Source organism: Danio rerio, chromosome 8 (assembly GCF_052040795.2).
Source record: "Danio rerio strain M-AB ecotype USA chromosome 8, GRCz13ab, whole genome shotgun sequence".
Taxonomy (NCBI): Eukaryota; Metazoa; Chordata; class Actinopteri; order Cypriniformes; family Danionidae; genus Danio; species Danio rerio.
The window spans coordinates 49,764,143-49,783,308 of NC_141028.1; the positions used below are offsets into that span (position 1 = coordinate 49,764,143).

Here is a 19,166-nt window from a genome sequence, read left to right on the forward strand (position 1 = left end):
ATGGCGCAGCAAGCGTGTTTCAACACCCTACCGAGTTGTCTCCTCAATCACCAAAGGGTTACCTAATACCCTTGAGGAAACCGGCTCCACTCGCAGATTGTAAAACCTTGCAAATGTGTTGGGTGTCGCCCAGCCCGCAGCTCTACAGATGTCTGTTAGAGAGGCGCCGCGTGCATGCGCCCAAGAGGATGCAACGCTCCGAGTGGAGTGTGCACGTACTCCCGGGGGACACGGCTGACCTCGACTCGAATAAGCGAGTGAAATGGCATCCACAATCCAGTGGGATAATCTTTGTTTCGATACGGCACTTCCCTGCTGCCGACCGCCATAACAGACAAAGAGCTGCTCAGATGATCTAAAATTCTGAGTACGGTCCACATAAATGCGCAGAGCGCGAACTGGACAAAGTAAAGAAAGGGCTGGGTCTGCCTCCTCCGGGGGCAGCGCTTGCAGGTTCACTACCTGATCTCTAAAGGGGGTGGTAGGAACCTTGGGCACATAACCGGGGCGGGGTCTCAGGATAACGTGAGAGTAATCCGGCCCGAATTCCAGGCACGAGTCACTGACCGAAAATGCCTCCAGGTCCCCGACCCTCTTGATGGAGGCCAACGCAACCAGCAGAGCTGTCTTCAGGGACAGAAATCTTAGAGATACTGATTCGAGTGGCTCAAAGGGATCGGATCGCAGACTCGTGAGAACGAGGGCGAGATCCCAAGAGGGCATGAGAGGGGGGCGAGATGGATTAATTCGCCTAGCACCCCTAAGGAACTGGATGACCAGGTTATGCTTTCCCACGGTGCCGCCAGCTACCGCGCTATGATAAGCGGAGATGGCGGCCACGTAAACCTTGAGAGTGGAGGGCGACAGCCTGCTGTCCAACTTCTCTTGAAGGAAAGAGAGCACAACACTAATCTGGCAATTTCGGGGGTCTTCTCTGCGAGAGACGCACCATTCAGTGAATAGACTCCACTTCAGGGCGTAGGCGCGCCTCGTGGAGGGGGCTCTAGCCTGAGTGATGGTATTAACCACCGCAGTCGGTAGGTTACCTAAGTCTTCCTCGCGTCTAGGGACCACACGTGGAGGTTCCAAAGATCGGGGCGAGGGTGCCAGATGGTGCCCTGTCCCTGAGAGAGTAGGTCCTCTCTCAAAGGGATCCGCCAGGGGAGGGCCGTCGCGAGGAGTGAGAGCTCTGATATCCAGGTCCGGTTGGGCCAAAGGGGCGCAACTAGCAGAACCTGTTCCTCGTCCTCCCTGACCTTGCACAGAAACTGCGCGAGCAGGCTCACTGGGGGAAACGCATACTTGCGCATGCCCCGAGGCCAGCTGTGGGCCAGTGCATCCGTGCCGAGAGAGCCCTCGGTCAGGGAAAAAAACAACTGGCAGTGAGCGTTCTCGGGGGAAGCAAACAGATCGATCTGGGCCTCCCCGAATCGCGCCCATATCAGCTGAACAGACTCGGGGTGGAGTCTCCATTCTCCAGGGCGTAACAGCTGTCGTGAGAGCGCATCGGCTGCACGATTGAGCGTGCCTGGGACGTGAATGGCGCGCAGCGATTTCAGCCGCGGGTGACTCCAGAGGAGCAGACGGCGGGCGAGCTGAGACATGCGGCGAGAGCGCATACCCCCCATGCGGTTGATATACGCCGCCGCCGCCGTACTGTCCGTCCTGACCAGCACGTGTTGCCGCTCCAGCACCGGTAAAAAGCGGTGGAGAGCGAGGAACACTGCCAACAGCTCTAGGCGATTGATATGCCAATGCAGCTGGGCACCCTTCCAGAGGCCCGCAGCCGCATGCCCGCGACACACGGCCCCCCAACCCGTGTTGGAAGCGTCTGTTGAAACAACAACATGGCTGGACGCCTGTCCTAGAGGCACACCGGCCTGTAGGAACGAGGGGTCGTTCCAAGGGCTGAGGGCGCGGCGACACAGCGCAGTAACCGAGACCCGGTGTGTGCCCGCGTGCCATGCGCATCTGGGGACCCGATCGTGAAGCCAGTGCTGAAGTGGTCTCATATGGAGCAACCCGAGCGGCGTGACGGCGGCTGCGGATGCCATATGCCCCAGGAGCCTCTGAAAGAACTTCAGTGGGACCACTAGTTTGCTGTCGAGCTCCCTCAGACAGTTCAGCAACAGGCGAGCGCGTTCCTCGGAGAGGTGCGCTACCATGGTGATCGAGTCCAGCTCCATCCCGAGAAAAGAAATCCTCTGCACGGGGGCGAGTTTGCTCTTTTCTCGGTTGACCTGAAGCCCCAGTAGGCGGAGATGCCGAAGCACCTCGTCCCTGTGCATAATCAATTGCTCCCGCGAGTGGGCTAAAATCAGCCAGTCGTCGAGATAATTGAGTATGCGAATGCCCGCGAGCCGAAGGGGCGCTAGGGCACCCTCCGCGAGTTTGGTGAAGACCCGCGGAGACAGAGAGAGCCCGAAGGGGAGGACCTTGTACTGCCACGCTCGACCCTCGAACGCAAACCGCAGAAATTGGCGGTGGCGTGGAAGAATGGAGACATGGAAATACGCGTCCTTCAGGTCTATGGCTGCAAACCAATCCCGAGGACGAACGCATTGGAGAATGCGCCTCTGCGTGAGCATTCTGAACGGCAGCTTGTGCAGACAGCGGTTCAAAACGCGCAGATCTAGGATTGGCCGTGACCCACCGCTCTTTTTGGGTACGATGAAGTATGGGCTGTAAAACCCACTCTCCATCTCGGCTGGAGGAACCGGCTCGATTGCACCCTTCGCCAGGAGGGCAGCAATCTCCTCTCGCAAGACAGGGGCGGACAGGGGGTTGACCCTGGAGAAATACACGCCCGTAAACTTGGGGGGCCGTTTCGCGAACTGAATCGCGTAACCGAGTCTGATTGTGCGTATGAGCCACCGCGAGGGGCTGGCCCGCGCTAACCAGGCAGGCAGAGCCCTCGCTAATGGAGTCATCGCTACAATCGCTGACGTACCAGCGGTGGGGCAGCGCGGAGTGGGTGTGCTGATCCGGGAAGCACGAGGGTCCCGCGGAAAAGCTGGAGGAGAGCGATTCGCTCTGGCTCCGCACCCTGACTCCGGAGAGGGGGCTGGAGGGCTGAGGGAAGGGAGACCGTCCCCCCAGCGCTCGTGAGCCACTGGCGAAGCACGTAGAGTCTGCGAGCCGGAAGGCAGCGCGTCCCGGACTGGCAGAACTCGTGCAGTCACATCCGGGGAAGGGAAAAAGTGCTCTTTTACTGATGTTTTGGTGGCACTGAAAAGTACCGTTGTTATCGGGGCCCCGCCCTCCAGCGGGGAAAGAGCAAGTTTCCTCTTCTCCGGATGGCCTGTCTCAGGGACGCTTCGCGGTCCGTTTACCGGACTTAACGGCGCCCTGGGCAGGAGGGGCTGCCTGCTTTCGAGGTGAACGCCGCGCCCGCTTGGCCGGAGGCGCAGGCGGGGGCGGGGCAGCACTCGTTGGCGGGCGCCCTCGGCGAGGAACAGCGGAGGTGGATGGCTCGGCGGGCGGAGCGGGCTTACGGCCACGCCGATAGATGACATTGCCCATCGCATCCGACTGCTCTTTCACCGCCTTGAATTCCTGGGTGAATTCACCGACGGTGTCGCCGAACAGGCCAGCCTGGGATATGGGCGAGTCAAGAAAGCGAACTTTGTCAACGTCGCGCATATCGGCCAGGTTTAGCCAGAGGTGGCGTTCCTGAACCACAAGTGTGGACATCGTCCTCCCCAGCGCACACGCGGCGGACTTAGTAGTCCGAAGAGCATAGTCGGTCGCGGTGCGCAGCTCATGTAATAAGCTTGGGTTGGACCCGCCCTCGTGCAGCTCGGCCAGCGCCTGCGCTTGGTAGCGCTGGTAGGTGGCCATCGCGTGCAAAGCAGAAGCAGCCTGGCCCGCAGCCTTATAAGCTCTGGCTCCGAGGGAGGCAGACAACCTACAGGCTTTGGACGGGAGGCGGGGCAAACCCCGCCACGTAGAGGCGCCGCGCGGACAAAGATTGACCGCGATAGCGCGCTCCACTGACGGGATCGCCTCATACCCCCTGGCAGCTCCGCCGTCAAGGGCGGTGAGGGCGGAGGCACTCGCAGCACGGGCAGAGAAAGGTGCCCTCCAGGACTGCGTGAGCCTACTGTGCACTTCCGGGAAGAAGGGGACGAGAGGCTTCGAAGGCTTCGCCTTCTGGTCCTCTACGTAGCACCCATCTAGTCGGTCCGGCCGCGGAGCTGGGGGATAAACCATCTCCAACCCCACGGCCGAAGCAGCCCGGGAAAGCACGGCTAACATGTCCGCTTCAGGATCCGATTTGACAGCGCTCACCTGCCCGGAGGGGGCGAGCGGGTCCGGATCTTCGTCGGACAGTGAAAGCCCACCCTCCGATGCCGCGGAGGACATCTGATCTCCGGTGTCAGCGAGTGTGAGAGCTACCATCTGGTTAGACGGATCACTCTCACCACCCGAAGCTTGGATGGAGCGCCGTGAGGAGCGAGAGGTCCGCGAGCCCGTGGGCGGCGGATTAGCTCCCGCTGAAACCCTCAGATCTGCCCGAGCGCCCGCTGCTTTTTTAGAACAGGAGGCAACTGGGGTGGCTCGCTCTCTTGCGAAAGTTAGCCGCGATCTTAGCTGTGCAACGGTCATGGCATCGCAATGACGACATGAACCGCCCGCGAGCACCGCATTAACATGCTGGACCCCCAAACATGCAATGCAGTGATCGTGTCCATCATCCGGAGACAGGAAACCCCCGCATCCAGAAACGCACAGTCGGAGCGCCATCCTGAAAAGGACGTGCTGCACGACTGTGTTGCTCTTTTAGGAAAGTTGCAACTATACGCACCGCTCTGGAGGACCGGACCCAAAGAACCGCAGGCAAGGGAGTAACCCAGCTCGACCGTCTGCCACCGCGAAGACCCACTCTGGACCGGGAGACACACTCGTTCGCTCTGAAGTGCTGATCAGCAAGAGGAACCCTCATCGACTCACTCAGAAAGGATCTGAAGCGAAAAGGATGGCGTCTGCTGGCTTCAGGTGTGCTTATATGCTGAGATGATTGCAGATGTCGCACACCTGCGCAAGCTTACGCTGCCAATTAATTTCATTCATTGGCCCGTTCAATACTCTCCAGATAAGCGGCTTCTGATCCGAATCCTCCCATTCATGGCACTGAAGTTCCCCAACCGAAGGGGAACCCTGCATTACAGTGTATTGTGCACATTAAAATTCAGTGCTTCACAACAGAACAATGCAATGGATCCTTGACTAAGTAAAACTTAATAAGCGTACTCGAAACTAGTATATAAGGACAGTATTAGAAATAAAACTGGCATTATTTTGAGTATGAAACAGATATAATAGTGAATTAACTGATAGTTTTAACCCTTAACCTGTGTTAGAATTTAATAGGTAAGCTGACTTAACAGTGATAGAGAAATTATCAATCTATTTCTAACGAGATGATAAACTAAAAGGAATGTTACCAATAGTGTTTTAAACACGTACCTAACAAACTTTCATCTAAATGTAACATTTTTGTTACAGTTGAAGCACAGATATTAATTAATGAAAAACAAATAATAAATCAAATGCTATTAGTTTATTTTTAAAGTAAGTTTTAAATTAGTTTATATTTGTTGCCTATGGTATCATTGTAGTATAGATACAAACCAGGCTCATTATAGATTCGTACCCCTATATAAATTACTGGAGATCACAAAATAGGTCCAAGGAGGTACGTTTTCTTGCAGTTTCTGTATCTCAAAATTCTCTCGCAAGTGCCATTTGTGCCTGCTGTTCTCACGTAAATCCACCAGAGGCCGCTGTTGACTGACTGACTGACCGATACAAACACCCACCCCCTTCCCTAAACCCAACCAACAGTGTTTTCAAAAGCAATCCAGAAAAACAAAAGTAGTTTACCAGGTTTTCAGATCTTACCACGTTCTCACCCTGTTATTTACTTATTTATTTTATTTTTTGCTTTTGTTTTACCTGCTTTCTGTAACCGTTCTTCACCAGACTCATCATTGCAGTCAACTCCTCTCTGTGTCTCAAGTTTGCTGACATACTGTACATGGCGAGCTACTGGGCAAACTGGTAACAGTAGAAAAGCCGTCCACACGGAGGTAAGTAAGTTTAAATACAAAATGCAGCCATGGTAGCTCTGGCTACATAATTTGCGCTCTACAGAAATGTATTCGGGGTGAGCAATAACAATGTCTTTGTTGCATAGATAGCAATGTATTGCATTCATGTATCGCACCGAATCCAGAATTATGGTATCGAGCCGTCCCTAGTGCACACATATATTTAACACTGCTATTTGGCTTTTGATAAATGTCAGTTTTCAATATTTTGCTCTCGACAGAAGCAAAGTCTTCTGTTAATATTTGGATAAAAAAATCTGAATATTAAGCAACAGGGCTTTTTTTTGCTTAATTTTTCACCATTATGGCCAAAATAGTTTGCAGTTTATCAATCCCAACAATCTCCAATTTCTTAGTACCTGTAGGCCCCTAAAACCATTCCACCCCATTAGCTGCGGCCCCAAATGAATCACAAGTCAAAAAGCTGCATATGGTGTAAGACTAACAGTAAAATCTCCCATAAGAGTCTGATACGACACCCAGCATGCGACGTGAACAAGTAAAGGCTCTCACCAGAGTTTGACATGACTGGCTCTTTTTCTTCACCTCCTCCTCAAGGACTTCACACTCCTTCCTCTTCCTGCTGATCTCAGTCTCCTGAGGGAAGAAAGAAAATAAATACTGTTAGATGGATAGATGCATTCAATTTGCTGTTATGGATGTGGCCCTGATGCAGGCTCTATCTAGGGAGGCTGTCTGCGGTATAACACACAATCTGTGTATGTATGCATGTGTATGTGTCCGCGTGTAGGTAATAGTAGCACATTCTCCAAGCCAGTGGGCACCCGTATACATCATCTGACTATAAATAGCATCCATTCGCTATAGCACAAATGTTGCGAAACCACCAAGCCTGAAAGTCACTAAAAATACAAGCCCACTAAAAGAAAAATGAAACATGTGCACGGTTTTAATGCACATGCTATATATATATATATATATATATATATATATATATATATATATATATATATATATATATATATATATATATATATATATACACAGTTGAAGCCAGAATTATTAGCCCCCCTGTTTATTTTTCCCCCAATTTCTGTTTAACGAAGAGAAGATTATTTTAAACACATTTCTAAACATAATAGTTTTAATAACTCATATCTAATAACTGATTTATTTTGGCTTGGCCATGAAAACAGTAAATAACATTAGATTAGTTGTTTTTTTTTTTCAAGACACTTCTATACAGCTTAAAGTGATATTTAAAGGCTTAATTAGGTTAACCAGGCAGGTTAGGGTAATTAGGCAAGTTCTTGTATAACGATGGTTTGTTCTGTTGACTATCGAAAAAAAATAGCTTAAAGGGGCAAATAATTTTGATCTTAAAATGGTTCCTAAAAAATTTAAAGCGGCTTTTATTCTAGCCGAAATAAAACAAATAAGACCTTTTCCAGAAGAAAAAATATTATCAGACATACTGTGAAAAGTTCCTAGTTCTGTTAAACATCATTTGGGAAATATTTAAAAGAGAAATTCAAAGGGGATATTCATGAAAAAATGCACATGCTCAATGTAAAAACCAAGAACATGCTTATATTTGCTTATATTATATATGTCTCTAAAAACATTTAGATAAAATAAACAATGATTTCAAGAACCCAAAATTAATTATTATGTCCATTCATTGTTCACTATATTTAGATACCACTTAAAACATTTTTGATCAAATTGATACTAAATGAATGCAAGATTCGGTCTAGGTATTTTGGAAATACATATGTAACTAAGAAAATCCGTAAATAATTTGAACTGTCAATTTTTTTATTTTTTTATAAACTTATAAATACAAAATGGCACTGGAAAAAAACACCAGTTTCACCAAGATGCTGAAGTTTTGATGAAGTACAGCAAACATATTCATGACTTCATTTTTTAGAATGCAGCGTAGGTCTACTTAAACCACTTAAACTCTGCTGCTATTTGGGGATTTCCGCCTGGATTTTGCCTACCTAAATTTAAAAGCTTCCCAAATCCACATGCAGAGGTGTAAATGCAAAAATTTGGTATCATTTTAAAGAAAACCCTTTGAATTTTCATGAAACACTATTGAAAGTGTTTAAAATACCTGTATATGTTGTCTGTGTTATAATAAACACCTAAAAAAAGAGGCGCTTTTTGTATATTTTTTTTTTACAAACTCAAATTTGAAAGTGTACCTTTTAGGTTCTGTGTGGTCTAGCGTGCTGTAATTAATTTTGGTGGTTCCTGCACATGTCTGTAATCATAGGAAAAAAGAAAAAGGTCTCTACCATAATCTATGCAAAAGTTATTGCATTCCAACTGATGAGAGGTGCTGTACAAGCCACAGAGACCGATCCTTGTTTTCATATTTCACTATTCTTTTGTTTGATCAAACATAATTCACTGTGTTTGGACCACATCAGACATATAAAAGGATTTCTTATGCACATCACCTCAAAAACAGAGGAGAATAGTCCTGAAGTGCACAGCATAAGGTAAGAGATGAAAGCTGTCTGTGCTATCTGGGGCTGCTTATTGATCATGAATGTATTGTTTACATTTCTGCGCCATGGAAACACCACAATTCATCCAACAACTTTTTAATGAATATAATTCAGTAAAAAGAATGCTAGAACTGTATGAGCACGGGCAACAGCTTTCATTTGAGCTATAACTTGTACATGTGTCATATAAAAAAATATGAAAATGAACCAATGTAAAATACCTAGCTCGGGTATCCAAAATACTGTGTATTTAAGTGTAAATAACACTTATATTGTAGAAAAAAACCAAAGTGATGCATATGTGCATAAAATATAGATTCTACACTTTCAAACGACACCACTTACGGGGGTCTGGTGCAACGCTAGCTCTTTAAATCTGAAAGCAAAAGTCAATGACGTCACGGACCGGGTCCGCAGAGTTTAAGTGTACAGTTTTTACCATTAAAATCTTTTTACATTAAATGTGTGTTTTATTTATCAAAAGAATACAAAATATGTACCATTTAAACATTATTTGTAATGCAATTTGGTATTACACGCGTACAGTATACAGTTGAGGGCCAAATTATTAACCCTCCTGTGAATAAAAGCAGTTTTTTATTATTTAAGGTCAATATTATTATCCCCCTTAAGCATTTTTTCTTAGATAGGCTACAGAACAAACCATCATTATACAATACAATGACTTGCTTACACTGTATAAAATAATCTATGATCAATTAGTCAAGACAGCATATGTTTTTAGTTCATTTAATTTATTAAACTAAGTTAATCATGTTCTAGTCAGTTCAACATAATATAAGTTTAATGGACTCATAAGGTGAATTCGATTCAGCTTAAAAATTTAGGGCAACCTTTTTACAGTGTAATTACCCTAACTTGCCGAGTTAACCTATTAAGCCTTTAAATTGTACTTTATGTTGAATAATTAACATATCAGTAAGAGAAAAATTTAAATATATAGTAAAATATTATATACTGTCATCATGGCAAAAAATGTAAGAAAAAAATGTATTAAAATAATTATCAGAACTATTATGTTTAATAGAAATTGTAGAAAAAATATAAAAGATTAATATTTAACAGGAGGGACTTCCACATATACATAAAAATGAATGGGTGTATTGCATTTACCATATACTTTAAATATTAGCAAAGCTAAGTGCTTAAATATTTCCCTCATTAACTATTTTGATGTTATAAAAACATAATTAAATAAATAAATCAATTAATAAAATTATATCTAGAAGGTCAGATAGTCATCTCAATCTCACAATAGGGATATCAGTATATACAGTATGGTATAAGAGTGAGTGAGTGTGTGAGTGTTTATGTGTGGTATTAGTAATTGGGAACATCCATCATGCTGACTGACACCTGGGATGAGAGATAGAAAAGCCAATTTAATAATAAACGAATATCCATGACGATGAATGGATTGATTTATGCATGGATTAATGGCTGAAAAACCCTGTGTTAGAGAGATCCAAGATATTAAATCCCTACTGGCTCAACACACACATACTGTAGACGTAAAAACAAAACAAACAAACAAAAAAGAACATAATAATAATATAAAATATTTAAGATGTAAAAAGCTATGTTAATTAGCACATGGCCCTTTCCACTGTAGCACATCTTAATGCAGGGAAGACTTCTGATCTAAATATATCCTCTGTATAGTATTTCCTGAATTCTAATTCATATGGATGAAGTTGCCAGTGTGGGCCAAAGATTTCATTCTCTCCAAATATAATCCTTTCTGTTAGAAACCGTAAAAATGATTTATGGGAGATCATTTTAAATTTGGCTTGAGGTTCAGGTCATCTCCCTACATACAGATTACATTTCTCTGCAACCCAACAAAAAAGCAGCTTCCAGACAGCCTCCATAACTTTTGTTATGATTGAAAATTAGGGTTATTCCGCCAAAACAGTACTATTCTGAAGTTAAACATTGGCATTGTGTTGTCTAAAAATACATATTGTCTGAGCAACTTTGAAAACGTTTGTTCTTTCGTTCGTTCATTCGCTCATTTATTCAATCATTCATTTTCTTTTCGGCTTTCCATTTATTTCCCTTTACTTATCAGGGGTCACCACAGCGGAATGAAACCCCAACTTATCCAAAATATGTTTTACGCAGCGGATGCACTTCCAGCTGCAACCCAACACTGGGAAACACCCACGCAAACACGGGGAGAACATGTGTCTGAAAACGTGGCACCTTTATTTGCTATTTTATGCATAGGCAACATTTATTTATATAGAGGTCATGAACATATAGAGTAATTATAAAGCGTACATCTAAAACTGAAAAATGGTGTCCTACTTTTACCCATAGCTATGTGTGTATAAATATACAGTATGTACTGTATATCTTTGTTTTTGTGTGTTGCCCTGCTGTGCATTGAGACCAAATGTTCCCACAACAGCAATACCAGTAATCTTTGATCTTGCAGGGGCATTTTTGGTCCCCAAAAGGCCCATAAATAATACAGAACTATTGTGCAAAATAGTGTGCAAAGCATTGTGTAAAACAGAAGCATGTTTTCTGTGAGGGTTGGGTTAAGGGGAATGTCTGAGGCAAGGGTATAGATTATACACTCTGTATAAAAATCATTAAATCTATATCACTAAAATAAAAATTAGTCAAAGATGGTTCCTTGGATTTACTCAATTTATTTACATCAAGTGGTTGTAAACAATTTATTTGGGCTGAATTTAAACAAACAAATTAAGGTTTACATTTTATTTGTTTGTTTATATGCAACCCATATAAATTGTTTGTAACAATTTTGCAGAAACATTTTTTTTCAGTATAGGAAGTCCTAACAAAACATACAAACCCCAATGTACACGCAGTATGTGTTATACAGGCTTCCGTTCCCACCTTAAGTCATTTTAAGACTTTCCCTGGCTTTTTCTAGCTATGATTCTATCAAAAAATGTAGATTAACTTAATTCGCAAAACAGGAATATCGCATAAAAGATGTGTGAATGAAGCAGCATTTCCTTCCAACGAGTCAAAGAGAACAAAATCTCCACATGCTGATTAACTGGCACCAAATACATAGACTGTAAAATATATGGATGTAGTATCCTTGACATCACCCATAGGTATCTGAACACTGCAAAAGAAGCTACAAGTAGGCACCGCAAACCTTCACCATTTTGTTCGTGCGTCATCGCACCCACGACGAGATCCCAAACAAGGGCAAAGAGGCAGGGAGTGAGCAGAGCTACAGACACCTGCTGGCATTTTGCTTGGACCTGGTTTAGACAGACTTTACTTTGGGAGAACTCTTAATACTTTATTACCTGTGACTCGTTTGTGTTCTGACCACATGTGCTTGGTTGTACACTATACCAATAAAGTGTTTAGTCTTTTAAAAGCACTGTTGTAATACATTGAGCCACTAAGCATTGTTCTTATAATGTTTTTCTACAGGAGGAAAAAGCTAATTACTTTCAAACACTTCAATTATAGTCTGTGTTAGTAAACTTAATATAACCTAAAATAAAGGAAACACATGAGTTATAAAAAAATTCACACCCTCACAGTTGTCATGAAGGGTAATATTAGCTATATGAACCAAAATTGTTCTTTGTACCAGGCTGTAAACACCCTTTTTATGCTGTTTTATGCCATTCCTAGCCAGCAGCTAGCTAGCTCTCTGCAACTCTCACATGGTCGCCCAGTGAAGCTAAGCATGGCTGTGCCCAGTCAGTACCTGGATGGGAGACCACATAGGAAAGCTTATGTTTAACCCTGGCATCCTGGCCAAATCTGCCCACTGGCATCTGTCCATCATGGCCTCTTCATAATTGGCGTCATCACTCTGTCTCCTCTCCATCAATCAGCTGGTATGTGGTGTGCAGTCTGGCGACAACGAGGGGAAGCAATCACAAATTGACGAGCGGAGAAGGGGGGTGGGGTGGAGCGACAACGCGGGGAAGCCTTCACAAACTGAGAAGCCATCGCAAACCGAAAGCGGCGAGAGCGTCAAAGTAGCCGGAAGTCATTCGTTTTCAATGAGAACCGCCGACGAGGAACAGCACGGCGCGTCTTCTTCTGTGTGGACGTCAAGGAGAGTTGAAATTAAGTCAACTTTATGGTAATGAGCTATGATGCGGTTTGGCGGCAAGCAATCAGAATGAAGTAGTCCACCATTTGAGAGGAGTTCAGAGAACACATACCTGTGAACTGTGGGAACCACAGTTGTTCCCAAGGGTTTGACTATTGTGGTTGCTGGATTTTCAATTATTGAAAATCGCGACGACGCGGGGCCCCCTAATCACATGTTTATCATTACAGGATCCCACTTTTTCACATGACTTTTTAATGGGCATACTGGAATTTGTTTGGTAAAAGTGTTTGCATCATAGTTCATGTGTATCCCTTCTTATCGAATAAAAAGTTGATCAGTTTTGCTTGTTTTCAAAACTTATGCGCATCTTGGTATTTCCATCAATCTTTTTTATGCACATATCAAAAATGTGCATAAAAATTGGAGGATGGAAATGTAGCTACTGACTAAAAAGTACCATGGAACATTTCCATGACCACTAAGCACTGAGCAGACAAAAAAAGATAATATATCTTCGATTACGTGTTGTCAAGTCACATCTGTTTAGGACACAGCGCTGAAAACTACAAGTTGAACTGAAGTTAGATTGAATTGCTTTATTGAACTATTCAAATGGCTTTTCAATCTTTTTGATTGATACAACATTGATTAAATACATAATAATAACAGCATAATTATTTTACAGCAATTAAATATGTCCCAAAATAACGGTTGCAGAGGGAAAAAAGTCCAAATTTAACAGTAATTAGCTTGCATCCCAATAAGCTATATTTTAAATCCAGTCAGTGACCATTTATACCACCTAATATAGGCTACACTTACAAAAATATGACCCAATATATGCATAAAAGAAAATTGCTTACAATTATTTTGCTAAATTAAAGTCAAATTAATAATAAGATCCCTGACATTCTATGACCTGAATAAAATATAAATACATTTATAAAACATCTGGAACAGACATTTAAGAATCTTTAAGAACCCTGTATAAAACATGGAAGAATTTACACCAAGGTCACCATGCACTTTAAACAAAAACATCGGCAAAGTACCCTTCACTCTCTTACATCCCCACACTCTGATACAGTGAAACAATGACTTCATAGTTTGTATTTGCACTGTACATGCATCCCTTAGTTTGTAATAGTATGAGTGTTTTCGCTGTATGTGCATGTGCAGTTACATAACTTGACTTGGCACAGTGTGTCTGTAATATGCCAGAGAGTAATGGCTGTATCATTCTGCAGTTTGCCACTGCACACTCTTGTTTAGCGGAGCACAGACTTACGTAATATAGATTGGCAGCGTAGATGTGGGACATGCCGGTGTTTAATGGCTGTAGTAGAGCAGTGGGTTTCCTCCGACATGGCGGTAAGTGTTAGTATGAATATTTAACATTTCGTCAGCAGCCATTTGTCTTAAAGCGCAGCGCTGATGTTCATTTAAACCAGCTCGGGCGACACGCTCAATACAGCACACGCTGAGATTAAATGGACGGAGGGAGAAACCCGTTCGGTAAAGCGATCTATCAAGGCTAATCAGCCGATTATATAATGCCTTCACTCTGATGTTTTATCCGTATCATCAGCTCATACTGTGCAACACTGTTCAAAGCTGTGCAGCCATCTGGAAACCAGTGTTAATTGGTATCCTGGTATGATTTTTTTTGACCTCTTATAAAAGTGCATGATGGTTTTTGTAGAACACATGAACTTATTCTGTACTGCAGCAGCATAGGTAGTGCTTTAGATAAAAAAAACATTGAATTTACAAGCTTTCATGGATAATCTAGACAGTTTTATTACAAGCTGTTCACAAAGTGGTAACAAAAAAGTAAAATACAAAATAAAATGTAATTATATCTGTTGTTTTATTATTTGGCACTTGTTTGTAGTTGTTAAAACACCTTCATATTGTTATAAAACAACATTAGAGTCAATTCACACATAGACAACACACCTGCAGTCCTGTTGCTTGATCTGTCCATTTAGAGTGAAGCGAACTGACTCGCAGATAAAGGACAGGTCACTGACACTATATTACTACCTCACAAACGAGAACAGCGAGGTCAGCGGCTTCATTCCCACGACAGGCATAACACACACATCCCTGTGCAGCTGGTATTTATGAGGTGATGGATAGAGCAAAACAGAGCAAATGGAGAAAATCTAGCAGAAACAGTTCAGTTTGTCAGACTGTTGCGCACAGTGACAGAGTATGGTTTGCTTGAATGTCAAATCATAACAAAAAAAGTAGTTATATTTATTCAATATTTTCCCGCAGAATGTATTACACAAGTTTCGTGATCATGTGAAATGTGCTGCATATTCACGTCAGGCATGAATTAGTGCTAAATGAGAGGGACAAAAGCATGTGTATAACACATTTATCACATGCCATCAAACTCATGTCAGACATTAAGCCTGGTTTAAAGTTTAGCAATTTTTTCTTATATTTTCCAACTGATCCGACATACAGTTTTCCTAATGATGATTCAGAAATGTTTTCTGAGACAGTCAAAATGTTGGATAAGTAAATCACACAGAGCAATAAATCTATGCAGTTCACTACATTCAGACATCTATCTAGTTCTTACTAGAAAAGCTTAGCAACTAGCATAGAACGTGATACTGTAGTAACAAGCTTGCAACATCCTAATTCGACAAAGCTTTATAGACAACCTTTTACTCATCTGATTGTTTGATATTAGTATTTTTCATTTAGTTTTCTGTTCTGCATAAAGCTAAAATATGTTTTAACATATAATGTCACATGTTCAATTTCTGCTGCGTCATTAGGATGGTAGGGTCAGAATTTGTCATCAACAACATAAAAGCATGGATCCATCCTGCCTTGCATCAATGGTTCAGGCTGGTGGTGGTGCTGTAATGGTGTGGGGGATGTTTTCCTGGCACAATTTGGGCCCATTAGTACCAAATGAGCATTGTGTCAATAATAGTATTCTACCTGAGTATTGCTGCTGAGCATGTCCATCCCTTTATGACCACAGTGTACCATCTTCTGATGGATACTTCCAGCAGGATAGCGCACCATGATATAAAATGCAAATCATTTCAGGCTGGTTGAACATGACAATGAGCTCACTGTACTCAAATGGCCTTGACAGCCACCAGATCTCAATCCAATAGAGCACCTTTGGGATGTGGTGAAACAGAAGATTTGTATCATGGATGTGCAGCTGACAAATCTGCAGCAACTGGATGATGCTATCATGTCAATATGGACTTAAATCTCTGAAGGAATATTTCCAGTACCCTGTTGAATCTATGTAATGAAGGATTAAGGCAGTTCTGAAGGCAAAAGGGGGTTCAACCCAGTACTGTTAGGGTGTACCTAATAAAGTGGCCATAAGTGTATAAGGAGTTTTCCTCCTAAGAATGTAATTCTGATAAAACTTACAGTCAATAGTTAAGTGTTTGTCTTTAATACAGATAAGCTTTAATTAAGATAAGCTTTTACAATGCAGATTGTGTCAAAGCAGCTTAAGATAGACGTTCTAGTAAATTGAAACTGTTAGTCCAGTTTTTAAAGTTGAAGTTCAGTTTAGTTTCATTTTCACTGCTGAAATTCCAAACACTGTAGAGCAAATCCATCTATGCGCAGCTCCACAAGTCGCAAACCAAGCAAGCCAGTGGCGATAATAGCGAGTAACAAACTTCATCAATTGACGAAAGTGAAAGAAAAAGCCTTGAGAGAAACCAGGCTCACTTGAGCACAACCATTTGTCCTCTGTCCAAACTTGTTGTTCAGAGCTGCAGTCTAGGCACCAGAGGCTGGAAAAAGCTGGACGTCCATCCTGGAGAAGATGTAGGTCTGAGTAGGTCACCGGCAGCTCTTCGGCGGAGTCTACGGGATCAATGCAGAGACTCGTCTGTCACTGGGGTCTTTCAGGAAATTAGCCCATGCTCTCCACTACCATGACCGCTACAGCATCTGCTCAGGATACGGCTCGGTCCAGGATTATGGAGATTAGCAGGATTATCACTCAGAAATAATTTAGGCTACATGTAATTTTAAATTTGTTGTGTTCTGTTTGTAGACATCTGATTAGATTTTTTATTTTAGCATAGTTTATTTTTCATTTTCACAAACAGCCAAATCACTGCCGCACTACACTAAACCCTGCTCATTTTCATACGAAATGCAAAAGCAAAATGCACAACCCTAGATTTTGGTGCAGATCACGCATACATTTGTAACCAGGAGTCTGTTCAGCATGTCTGGCGGCTGTTGTCCAGACACACTCTAATCCTCCTCTCAGCTGCTCCCGATCACAGATCATTGGAAAAGGCCGACTGAATTATATAACATCAGTGTGTGTGTGAGAGCTCAAAGCTCGATTGCTGCTTCACTCAACACTCGACAAAGTCTGACTCATTGTAGGGGGCAAACATGCATCACACTGATGAAAATAATAGCATGTATGCTCAGCATCCAGACAGCTTTAAAATACAAAAAGAGTAAAATGCTATTCAATGTGTCAAATAAATAATGGCATATGAACTCATATATGAGCGTTCTTATGTTGAACACAAAAGATGATATTCTGAAGAAACCTCAAAACCTGTAACTATTGATATTCATAATATGGAAAACAAATACAATGGAAGTCAATAGACCTTCTTGTGTGTATAGTAAAAGAAATAAACTCATAAATGTTTGAAACAAGTAAATGGTGTGTAAACTATGAGAGAATTTGAACTTTTGACAAAGGAGAGAGATAAATACTGTCAATATTAGCTTTTTCGGTATGTGTTTCATATGACATGTGTTCACTCAATTAACGTACACTTTAACCGCTAGTGGTTCCTATTGACTATGGCTAAACTCTACTCAAAGAAGTTTTAGTGTTAGCATACCAAAAGCATGTCACTTCTACAAAAAGTGGTCGGGAATATAAAAACATTTTTTACATTTTAATAAACTCAATGTTTTTGCTGAAAGTGTTTTTGTGCTGGTACATTGGCTAGTTTAGGTCTGTAATAGATAACTATGCCACTAAATTTCCAGCAGCTTACAGAAAGTCCCTTACCTAACAAGTGATTCACTGAATCATTCACAGATTCAGGAACATAATCATTTAGGAGTGATATCATGCTGTGATCATGCTCAGACTCGCAAATGTTCTGCTCCAGCTTTCATTAATATTAATTTATTGTGTGTTGTACAGTTGTAGATATGAAACTTCCCATATGCAATTGTGTTCACAGATTGATAACCGTGGGTAAAGTGTCATTGATAACAGATTCCCATATTTCGTGGTTCATGGATGTTTTCCTTTTTCTTTTTTTTTTCTTCAATTGCATTAAGGGACTTTTGTTTAACAAAATGACTTACTAAGATTTCAGTGGTTTGAAACAATGCCGTATCTGGGTTGGTCAAATATTCCATTGGAAATTCTGTTACTCAGTAATTACCTGATTAAAAACTTGTTAAACAACTGCCAGTACTTTATTTCTCTGTTAATGGTGTATTTTATTATATGTAATACTTCACAAAAAAAATTAACCTAACTAAAAATAACTAAAAATCAACGAACACTGTCTCACACTGTTTGTTCAATACAAACAACACAACGTGTTCAAAAAACGACACTATTAACGTTTAATAATGTCAAATGGTTTTATGTTTAGTTTTCCCCACTGCTGTACTGACGATAACTGTACTGTGACTCCAAAATTAAGATTGGGGATTATTTCTCCATATAATCTTTCCCATTTCTTTATTCATAAATTCATACATTTTCATTCGGCTTAGTCTCTATTTTAGAGGTCAGCACAGAGGAATAAACCACTAATTATTCCAGCATATGGTTTGCGCAGCCTATACACTCTTAAATGCACACACACATTCACAATGAACAATTTAGATTATTCAATTCACCAATTCACCTATATGTCTGGACTGAGGGGGAAAGCAGAGCACCCAGAGGAAACCCACGCTAACCACTGAGCCACTCTGCCACCCCATTTCTATATACAATCTACTATCCAGTTCCCCTTTTTTACTTTATTTATTTATTTATTTATTTATTTATTTATTTATTTATTTATTTATTTATTTATTTATTTATTTATTTATTATCTAAACAGTATGATGCATATTACATTTGATTATTAATATTATTAGTTTCAAATATAAATTATGATGTAAATTATTACATAATTTAAATTTAATTTTTAAAAAATAATATTATTATTGTTATTTATTTATTTTTTGTTTTACTATATTCCTTATTTCATATACAGTTGAAGTCAGAATTATTAGCCCCCCTTTGATTTTTTTTCTCTTTTAAATGATGTTTATCAGAGCAAGGAAATTTTCACAGTATGTGTGATAATATCTTTTCCTCTGCAGAAAGTCTTAATTGTTTTATTTCGGCTAGAATTAGAGCAGTTTTAAAATTTTAAACACCATTTTAAGGTCAAAATTATTAACCCTTTAGGCAATTTTTTTTTC

At 41.9% G+C, this 19,166-nt stretch overlaps 1 protein-coding gene across 50 annotated transcripts in view; it reads right to left on the reverse strand.

Annotated features, from left to right (window-relative positions):
- rimbp2b (RIMS binding protein 2b) overlaps positions 1-19,166 on the reverse strand; it is a 293,432-nt gene that overhangs the window by 138,864 nt on the left and 135,402 nt on the right. For all 50 annotated transcript variants that reach the window (XR_015498405.1, XR_015498374.1, XR_015498370.1 and 47 more), the window contains one exon: positions 6,627-6,710. Coding sequence is in view for 11 of the 50 variants with exons in the window: in XM_087265300.1 (XP_087121426.1) it covers positions 6,627-6,710 (84 nt within the window). In the remaining 39 variants the exon portion in view is untranslated. The remainder of the gene's footprint in view (positions 1-6,626; positions 6,711-19,166) is intronic.